General features: G+C 41.6%; 1 protein-coding gene across 1 annotated transcript; it reads right to left on the bottom strand.

Moving 5' to 3' along the window:
* Nucleotides 1–465: 465 nt before the first annotated feature.
* On the bottom strand, nucleotides 466–2,420 carry LOC101018879 (autism susceptibility gene 2 protein). The gene is made up of 2 exons (XM_009203200.4): nucleotides 1,095–2,420; nucleotides 466–877 (listed from the first exon to the last, which is right to left on the bottom strand). The coding sequence occupies exons 1-2, from the start codon at nucleotides 1,369–1,371 to the stop codon at nucleotides 807–809; spliced, it is 348 nt and encodes a 115-aa protein (XP_009201464.1). The 5' UTR covers nucleotides 1,372–2,420; the 3' UTR covers nucleotides 466–806.
* Nucleotides 2,421–10,980: the final 8,560 nt, after the last annotated feature.

The following is a 10,980-nucleotide window of genomic DNA, read 5'->3' as shown; positions in this document are numbered from 1 at the left end:
TGTACACCAAAAATACTTATGAAATAGTGGTTACAGTGCGTACACAGTATTCACTTTTCTAAATGGCATGTCAGCAAGTTCAGTGTGCCACAAATAACTCCTAAAAGGCACAAAACACTCCTAGAGGCCCACCTTCACACAGGAACGGTTGGTCCATGGAATTGTGGCATGGCTGTGGGGGAGTGTAAGTTCTTCTTTACAGTAAAAAAGGGAAAAGGAAGAGACATCTCCTACGCAGTGTTGTCAGGGTTTTCAGCATAATCCCAAACACCTCCTAATTTTTTCCTGGGCATTTGATCCCCAAGATACAAGGACCTTCCCTCCATCCCTGCCTTGTTCCAAAGCACCTGGAGAGCAAGATGAGAGGGCAGAGTTAGAGGATAGGTGGGGTTGGGTCTTAAATGCGGTCCCACAGAAATACAGTGTGAACCACGTGTGTAAATTTAAATGTTCTTTGTAGCCACATTTTTTAAAAAAAGTTAATTCATGATACTTTATTTCACCCCATATACCCAAAATATTATCATTTCAATATGCAACCAATGTTTTTAAAGGATGAATAAGCCAGTTCACATTCTTTTTTTCATACAGTCTTCTTTACAATGGAGTGTGTATTTCCCACTTGGAGAACATCCTGGTCTGGCCTGGCCACACTGCAAGCACTCAGCAGCCTCTTGTGGTCAGTGGCTGCCCCAGTGAGCAGCACAGGGGCAGAGGCCCAGGAAAACCAACCCCAGGAGCGTGGATGTTCACTGCCTTCCTTCAACCACTCCAGGCAGGTGCGTCCACCTTTCCGCCTCATTTCCTTAGCAGGGCTGCAACTGCGGAACAGCAGCCTTTTCTCGGCAGCCTGACAGAATAGCTGTGTGTTGGGTTTCTGTAATCATAAAAATGACCACAAATACGCATTCGGAAAGAGGGACGAAAACTTCTCTAGGCCCAAACTGTAATGGCAGTACTAGGTCATCTTTCTTGGAGACGGAGGTGAAGGGAGGGCAAGGGGCCCCTGGGGAAGGAAAAGGTGGGGGGCGTCGAGTGCGGGGGCGGCGGCCTGACTGCACCCGCTAACTTCCCCAAACCTGCCGCCAGCTCACCTCGCGGCGTGCGGGGTCCCTGGCAGTCGGACGCAGCAGGATGGCTGGTTTCTGGGGCTGAGTCTGGCCGGACACAAAAGAGGAGGGAAAGGAGGAAACGGAGACAAAGGCGCGGGGGAGGACGAGGAGGCGCGCGCGGTCGCGGGGCGAAGCGGGGATGCGGGGCGGGCACGCGCAGCCCCGGGCTCCCGGGACTGGCGGGCGGGAGCAGGCGGAGCGGGCAGGGCGATTTGAATATCAGGCTCTGCCACACTTGGGGCGCCGCTGACAACTTCATTACCTCCGCATATAAAAATGACCGCCGGGGAATGCAAATAGCTAGCGCGTCTCAGCCGCCTGCCCCCGTTCCGCCGCCTGCTGCAGGCGGAGGCCCCGGGAGCCACGGCGGCCCGAGGCGCAGACGCGCCCTGTCCAACATAATGAACTGCCCGGCCGCGGCTCCGCCCACGCCCCCGCCCGGGCCCGCGCCGTCAAGCCCGGCCGGGATGGGGAGCCGGCCGGGTGCGGGAGGAGGAAGGGGTGGGCGGCCGGGCGCGGCTCAGAGGCCGCGCGTTGCTAGTCAGTGTCGGCAAATGCCCTGCCTCTTGACTCTGTCATCCAATTAATGCCGTGAAAATGCCAGGAAAATAAGAGTGCTCGGTGGATTCCACTAGTGACCGCGAACTCTGACGGAAAAGCGGGACCCCCGGCCTCCGTCCCGTGCGCCCTCGTGGTTAAATTGGACGCCAGCATCCCGGCGCTCCGCTCTCGCCTCTACTGCAAGCCAGCGGCAGGTGTACTGCACCCTGCTCCCCAGGCCTGCGGCCCCCGCGGCCACCTGAACGAGGCTGCGTCGCAGTGCAGGACCCGCCTCCCGAACCCTGGGCCTTCCTTGCTGGGCTCCCCGGGTGGCCACCGAGGCCAGCCGCGTGCGGGAGGGAACGCAGGCTTCACGGCGCCTCTCTTCTTGTCCTGGCTTGCTCCCTGGCAAGAAGTCATCTCCTGCCTTCTGATAGCTCTCCCTGTCACCTTGTGAACTTCTCGAGGGGAGGAGCTAGGTCACTTTTATTAATAATAGCAACAACGACAGTAGTAAACATCTACTGAGGATTATTCTATGCAAGGCACTATGCCAACTGCTTTACCTACATTATGTTTATCACAGCGATCTTACTGCTCTCCTGGAAACCAGGCTTAGCAAAGGCTTGCAAGGTGCCCAGCATAAGCCAGCTAGGGTGGAGGGAGCACAGATGAGAACCCAGGCTCCTCTGCACTCTCCATCACTCTGCAGTATTTTCCCCGTCCTTCTTACAGCTCACACAACTGTCCAGCACTCCTTCCTCCCGCGACCGCATCACCCCCAGCCATTTTAGGCCAGGCCAGCCCCCACCGCCCCCATCCCCCCACCCCCTCACCCCCTCCCTCTCCTTGGCCCAGAAGTAAATCCTAAGTAGCCTAAATCGGTTATGACCAACCCCTACCCTTGCCCAGGCATTGGCTTAGAAAAGGGTATGTGACCAGTCCTGGCCAAGGCCAAGCCAGGGGACATCTGCTGGGATTTTCTGGGAAATGCTTCCTTGTTCTAAGAAAAGACACCCGTAGAAGCAGTTCCAGTTTCTTCTGTTGTATAATGTGTATCTCCACCACCTGGCAACCACCGAGGAGCCAGAGAACAAAGTTAGTCTTTGCAGAGATTTACAGCGTTAAGTGAGCTAACTCCAGTGTTAAAGTTTAGGAGAATCATGTTTTAGTCCTATCTCTACCTGCGATGTAGTCATCGTGTTTATTCAGGGACATATTTAAACTTATCTCCTTTTTGAAACATGACAAGATATGAAGATGTAAACAAAGGAAAACTCCAGAAATTTCGTCTTGTCTCCATTAGAGTGTGTTTCTAGGCACTTCAGTGGAACCTGTCACTTCCAGCTTCTCTTCCTGGGCTCTCACCTCTTAACTCATTCAGCTTTTTCTCCCAACTCCCTTTTCCCTCAAAATAGCTCTTTGCCTACACAGCCAAGGCATCTGTTCCCTCCAGGAACATCAGAACCCCCCTTCTAACCATCCTGCACCCACACACCCAGGCGTCTGAGCTTGACTGCCTTTGAAATGTTTACTGGCCTTCAAGTAGTCTCTGAAGAATTTGCATCTAATTTTGAACTTAGGGAAAATCAGGCATAACCAGTCACTTACTAGTTTCCTTGGCAACTGCTTTAAAACAGACCTGAATTGGAATGAAAATGGCTTTTTATGGTTTCACTAAAATCATACACACTTTTCATGAAAATATACCGAAAAAACTATAAAAAATATATATGTACTATATGCTTTATTAATTTATCTGGAATCAATACACAGTAACTAACTCAAATATCTGTTCCCCACTGCTGAGGAAAGGCACCCCACACTCCCTTAGCAAGACATTTAAGACGCTCCACAATCTGCACCTAACCCAGCTCCAGCTTTATTTGTCTACTACAGTACACCCCCAAATCATGCTATTGCATTTCCTCTCCCATGACATTCTCTAGAATGCCCTTGAACTTCATGTCCAACTGTTCAAATACCACCGATCCTTCCAAGTCCAGATTAAATATCACCTCTTCCAAGAAGCTTTTCCTGTTCTTCACATATAATGACACAAATTGAGTTACTTAGTGTTTTTTTTCAGCAATATTTAGCATATTTTATTTACTGATACCCAGTATTGTTAAAATAATGCACATTTCCTAACAGTTGGGGGGCTTACATATAACCATGCAAACAATTAAAATGAGTAGTAAATATTATCAGCAGAATTAAACTCCCAACTTAAGGCTGAGCTGTTCTCTCAGATGTGATAAAATAAAGCTTCATATGCTGCTTGTTTTTCTTAGGATAACTTTGATTTCAGTAATAGAAAACCTGTCTGTAGTAGCTTTAAAAATGAAAAAAATGTGGTATCTCATGTAGGAAGTCCCAAGGTAGCAGATGCTAAGTTTGGTTAATTTAGTGGGTCAAAAATGTTTAATGTTGCCAAGTTTTTCTCGTCTTTCCGAAACTGCCATCCTCAGCTTGCCGACCTTGTCCTTAGCTAGTTCTCCTCAAGGTCTCAAAATGGCTGCCATAGTTCCAGGCATCACTTTAAGACATGGAAAAGCCAGACAAAAAAGTTGACTGTTCTCTTAAATTTTTTAAGAGTGGAGAAATTATACCAAAGATCCCTCAGATCTTTTCTCATTGGCCAGAACGAGGGCACACGACTATCTCTAAACTACCACTGGCAAGGGAGGCAAGATTATCAGAATTGATGACTAATCAGGATTTAGCCTTGAATTACATTGAGGGTAAGGGGAGCCGTGCAGGAGAGCAGGGAATTGACAGGACAGGCAGTGCCAAAACAAAAGCTGAATTTTAGCCAGTTTCCCAGTCATCAATTTCTGCAACCAAACCATCCCAAAGCTTAGTGGCTTAGAAAATTTTTTATTTTTTCTCTAGAATCTGGACAGGGCTCCTAAGGATAAGGAATAAGGGAGGCTGGCTATTGAGTAGGCACTAAAAGTATCAGGAACTTTTTTTTTTTTTTTTTTGAGATGGAGTCTTATTCTGTTGCCCAGGCCAAGCTGGAGTGCAGTGGCGCGATCTCAGCTCACTGCAACCTCCGCTTGCCTGGTTCAAGGAATTCTCCTACCTCAGCCTCCCCAGTAGCTGGGATTAAAGGCACACACCACCACGCCTGGCTAATTTTTGTATTTTTAGTAGAGACAGGGTTTCACCATGTTGGCCAGGCTGTCTCAAACACCCAACCTCAGGTGATTCTCCCATATTGGCCTCCCAAAGTGCTGGGATTACAGGCCTGAGCCACTGAGCCTGGCCAGTATCAGCGACTTATGATGGCTTTTTATTTGAAGATCAAAACCAATCACCCTTTGATTATTCTTATATTGGTTCTTTCTACCAAAAAAAAGTGTTTGAAAAAATGGTGTATATTGAATTAGTCGATAGCAAACTGATTGGCTGAATCCAATTGTTAATTTTCTTAAGGTGCAGTAAAATATTTGCTCTTTTGCTTTGCTTTCTCCTCACTGAATAGCCATGTTATGGATCCCACATAGGATTTTGCCTTTAACAATATAAATGCTTGACTGAATTAAGCCATTTTTGCCCTAAGTTCTTTAGTTTGTAGACATCTGAGAATTAAGTCAGGAGAATAGCAAATAATTATTTTGATTTAGCAAATAATTTGATAACTGGATTATTCACCATCAGAATATTTCTCTTTGAAAACATGTAAATCACAGAAATGTTTGAAGATAAAACTATTAGTCCGTCCCCTCTCAAAGGCAGATAGGAAAATTGTAACATGTAGTCTTTGTTTTGTAATGTCACTTCGTTATCCTAAATAGGCCTTCTAGTTCTCTTTTAATTTATATCTATATATAAGGTAAGAAAATTCTTAAGTAGTGGCTAAGTCATGTCATTTGTCTGGAGTCAATATACGGTAACTAATCAGAATGTCTCTGGTCCCCACTGCTGAGGTAAGGCAGCTCACACTCCCTTAGCAAGACATTTTTAGTCCTGTCATTTACTAAAATACCACATGGACTTCCTTTTGTCATCATATCTTCCATCTTCTAATAAATGTATAAGTGTCTCTAGGACAATACCTGGTCGGATGATGGATGTTCATACCATCATACTCTCCCTTTCTTTTCAAGACACTCATGGAACTGCTTGCACAAAATCTGATGTATTCCAATACCATCTCTGTGAATCATAGAACTTTAAAGCCAGAATGACAGTCCTCTAATTTGACAGGCAAAGAAACTAAGGCCCTAGAATTTAGAGAATTTTCTGGAAGTTACCAGACTTGTTAGTGACACAGTGAGATCTCATTATCTTGTTTTCTGGTTGGTTGCCTCTTAGACCATACATTGGTATTAATGATTAACATGAAGTACAGACCTAACTCTAACCAGGTTATGAGTCAGATTCTTTAATATGGAGTTGGTGGCACTCATTCAACCAGGTCCCTGTAATCTCCACCCCAGCATACCCAGAGATCCCATCAAGTCTCATTCCCAGGTACCTGAGGTCTCCTCAAATCCCTGTTTCATTACCTGTGCCAGCAGCCCACGCAAACCCGGGGTTCAAGGAAGGTACTTGACAAGGTGCTTCTTCCTGTCCCCATTGAGCTGGGGCAGTCAGGGGAAACAGAGGGGACAGCTGGTGATGCATCGCCTCCTGTCTATTCACCTTCACAGTGAATTTAAGTCTGAATCTTCAGATTCACATCTGACAGCTTAATCATAAAAGAAGGTTTTTGCTTCTCAAATGTTAATTGAATTTTCCCCCTTAAACAATTGTTTGAATTTAGACACCCTGAGGCCTGTATTTTTTCAGTGTGGAATTATTCCATTGGCAGCATGCATTCGAATCCACAACTCATGTTTCAAATCATACATTTCTAAAAAGAGAAACCAATGTGCTCCAATTCACTAATACTTTTAAACAATTAAAAGACAACTAAGAAAATGAAACCTAACCACGACTATTTGTACCCTTCTTTTTCTTCAACCAACAATTGCTATAATCCGCACTAATGAGGTAGACTGTGTTAAGAATTTTCTTCACTTAACATTTCTCATTATTAATAAATTCTGCGCTGACAACTATAAAGTGAACACTTTGGATTTATGCACCTAACCTAATTACATATGCTGCATGTACGCATTTCATTATTTACTTGACAGATTCATTCCTTGATATAATAAATAATTAAACAAGAATCAAATATTAACAATCAGATACATGTTAATTCTCCTTAAATCTGTAGAAACAAACTATATTTTTATCTTCAGTTCAACAAGCACCGATTAAAATTTCTTCATTAGGCAAATTTCATAAGCAAAGTTCTACTTTTCTTACTTTCACTGAAAATTAAACCTGGAACAAATTATTCCGGGATTACTTCATGGAAAAAAATAAATGTAACAGTATTTCTAGCAAGCCATTGGATTTGTAATCTTCCATGAGCACTGCTGTATCTTATACATGAAACATTAAGTGTTTGTTAGGAATTCTCGAAGATGGTCTTATTATAAACCAGAAGCCAGTATCAAATTGGTTGCTAGTGGTATATTACCAGAGATGTCTTGTGGGATAATGGTTTTAACCAAACAATTATTTTATAACTTGTTCAAAGAATAATTCCATGACATTATGGACAATGGTAAAACTCAATTTGGGCTGAAAATTTACACTGAGGACAAAGTATAGCTGTTGCTTTTCGCACTTTAATGAGCTAGCTTTAAATTTTTTTATTCACGTATATCAACATCTTCATTGATCAAACTATTCTCACATTTTATCAAATTTGCTTTGGTAGAGGATACAATACAATTTCATCATTTAAAAAATATTAAAGATTCATAGATAGCCACATTATTCATAATGCAAGATTAATGCCAGGCTGACAGGTTTTTGTAAAGATCTGACTCTTTTTTTTCTAAGTGCATATACCATATCTATGTGAAATGTACCTCTGATGTTGCATATTGATTACTCCCTTCTCTTCTCTTCTAATGCTAAAGAGAGAATATTATGAAATGATTGTCAGGGTTAGTGTGTCTCTGACCTACACATGTACTATTAATAATTTATGAGCTGATTTGAAATACGGCACCAAGAAATCAACTGAGGACCACAGCCGCTCCCAGGATGACATAGACTCTGGGTTGACAGCATGTGTGCCCAGATATTGAGGTTCTATTTGTTAAAATTCATAGAGAGACACAAATTCTTTGAGTGCCAGAGTTAACCGAATGGAAGGAAGCCACGCTTCTTTGTTAGAAATTTCAAGTAGCTACATTTATCTCTTTTCATCCAATCCTTTCTGCGACATGAAATTTCCTTTTTAAATTATTTAATCAGGTTGTCAAGTTAACTCATAGTGTCCATAAACACTGGAGAAGCTAAATTCAAATAATATGGAGGCACATAAAGCAAAAGATCAGGTCTTCTGTGTTATTTCCCCCATGCCTTCACACTCAAAGTTTGTCCAGTGTGTATCCTTCCAGACTGTTTTCTGTGTCCCTACAAAGACAGAGGAGGTGGGGAGAGAGAGTTCCCACTATTCTCAGAAATGTTCTCACACTCTACACACAGTGCTGCAGGCGGCTTTTTCCACTCAACAACATGTCAAAGACACCGCCCACATCAGCACATACATTTGTAGCTCAACTTTTAAACAACAATGTAGTGTTCCATTTTAAAGATGTCCTTTGATTCATTTATCCATTCCCTTATTAATATATTGGTAAGCTGTCTCAGATGTTTCATGATTTACAATGCCACATATACTGAACATACATACTTACGCCCTTGCTCAACTATTTCTCTAAGATAAGAGTCCTAGAAGTGGAGTTGCTAGGCCAGTAACTGATTGTTAAATATCCTGAATCCACTAATTAGGGAAGGATAGATAAATATTCTTACTTAGGATTTAAATAATGTAACATTACACTAACATATATGCTCATAATATTTAAGTTCATTTCTTTAAAAAAGTTGGCTGGGCTCGGCAGTTTACGCCTATAATCCCAGCATTTTGGGAGGTTGAGGTGAAAGGATCACTTGAGCCAAGGAGCTCAAGACCAACCTGGGCAACACAGCAAGACCTGCCTCTATCTTAAAAATACAAAAATTAGCCAGGCATGGTGACATTCGCCTGTGGTTCCAGCTACTTGGGAGGCTGAGGTGGGAGGACTGCTTAAGCCCAGGAGTCTGAGGCTGCAGTGAGCTAAGATAGCACCATTATATTCCATCTGTTTTAAAAAAAGAAAAAGTACATTTTTAAACTTTAATAAAATTGAGTAATTTTAAAAATTAGTTATATTAATTTCATGTGTGAGTAGCTTTATACAAAGCAAACTAAAGTCTAAGTTTTTTTAATGCTTTAGCAATATGTCATCAAGCCACACATCTATATATATTATTTTCAAATCATTGTCCAAAGCAGCCAGTCTTCATTATAGCAATACTACAAATAACTAGCACTTGAAAAGTGTGTTTATAGAGATTGACAACTGTTAAACTACTGAATGCTTTTCAAAATATATTCAAAAAATTTTATGTGTGAAAACATTTCATGTAAGAAATCTAATTATAAACAATGCTGTTATGTTTATTTCAAACCATCCCAGGCAAGTATATTTGTAAAATTCTCTTCTTTTCACCTAAATTGTTTCAAGCCTTCTACAAAAAGTATAATGGTTACCCAGTGTGTCTGTCAAGTTCTATTATATGAACTAAAATATGCTTTCAGAAAAGATACCTCGCATCCGATGACAGGCACTTCCTATCTGCTAGGATTCATAAAAATTGGAACACTGATCATTTCTTGTAGAGATTTTCTTTAGCAAGAAGATAAAGGGAAACCTTGTTATGCCAAATGACTTACTAGTCAAAAGTAGCCAGGACACTGAAACCTGGAAACTAGTTAATGGTTCGTAACAAGTCAGAAATAAAGATGTTCAACCAAGAAAATGACATTAAGCAGCACTGGCTACAAGAGAAAAGAGCAGCCTGTCAGAATCATGCAAGGGCTGTGGTGACAGGTAGACAATAAAATGGGATGACACGGGTTCCTCTCAGCAGGGGGTTTTAAACAGCTTTCTCTTGGGAGTTTCCATGCACTTCCCTTATAGGAAACCTTCTCTCTAAAAATGGCAACAGGCCCCTTGGAGGTCTTATTAAAATTCTCCCCCTGTGTTATAAAGTGTGTTGGATAAGGCAGATGACAGTACCTGAACAGTTAATTCTTCATTGTATAAAGGAAAGTAGGGACAACAGTCACACCAGGAAGGTAGCTAGGTGGCCGACATAGCCCAGTAATACTGCACAGTAGGCATTGTGGAACAGGAAATGAGTGAGAGGGGAAAATCCATCCACAATCCTACCTAGAATGGCAGACAGCAGGAATCCAAACAGAAGCAATATCATATATATAAATATTTCATATTTAGATTGGTATCCATTATATCTGTAAATGAATTTCATATACTAGTTTAAATCTCCATAGTGGTCAGTCCTATAGCATCATTAGGATGAATATTGTTTTCATTTTTAAGAGAAATTTTCTTTCATTCACTTTCTGCCACTAAACTGCGGCCATAACAGTGTATCTCTAGCTACCTCATTACGGGCCATAAAGGATATGCCAAGAAAGAATGGAAAGAAAGCAAAGAACCCAGTGATTGCCTGATGAGTTCCTTAATATCCGTAACATCAAGGGTTTGATCTCTACTTTATCCACAATAATGCTATTTCAGTTTTTTACTTAACCTTGTTTCAACGCAAAGTTATATCATTTCATATATGTTTATTTAAAGAGTTTTAATGCCACTAAACTAATTTCCAATAAAGTAATAGCTGTTAGAACAGTCTTTGTTCTTATAAACCATTTCTCTCTTTTTTATTCTATTTCCAACATATTTTAAGCATCTAACAAAATAAGCATTTCATAACCTTTTTCAGCTAAATTTTTTTTCTACTAATGTCATTTCAACTAGTGGGAGGTCTACATTTTCCACACTGCACTTCTACATTTAAAATTATTTCCGCTATAGATTAGTTGTCCCTTAGTGAGCGATGCAAAAATCCTAGCCTCTTTAAGCCCATCTTGTTTGACAGCATGCGATATTTGCATGAAATAAAAAACAAATATTTGTTCTTTTTATACAAGCTGTCAGCACAAGCTTAAGTTGTTTAGAAACCTATTCTGACAAACAGAATTGGTGTTTTCCACATGATATATGATGAAAGGTCAACAATAGGTAAAATCAAAATTATTTTAAAAGAAGAAAAGAATTGGCATGCTTTTTTTAAGACAAGGTCTTGTTATATTGTCCAGGCTGACTTTGAATTCCTG

The sequence above is a fragment of the Papio anubis genome, chromosome 4 (assembly GCF_008728515.1).
Source record: "Papio anubis isolate 15944 chromosome 4, Panubis1.0, whole genome shotgun sequence".
Classification (NCBI taxonomy): domain Eukaryota; kingdom Metazoa; phylum Chordata; class Mammalia; order Primates; family Cercopithecidae; genus Papio; species Papio anubis.
The sequence above is the reverse complement of the archived record's forward strand: the minus strand, read 5'-3'. Positions and strand labels throughout refer to the sequence as shown.

Excerpts from the sequence above, each read along its gene's own strand:
- LOC101018879 (XM_009203200.4), bottom strand. The coding sequence starts at position 1,371 with ATGAAGTTGTCAGCGGCGCCCCAAGTGTGGCAGAGCCTGATATTCAAA. Across the intron at positions 878-1,094 it reads GGGACCCCGCACGCCGCGAG|AAACCCAACACACAGCTATT; the intron begins GTGAGCTGGCGG and ends TTATGATTACAG.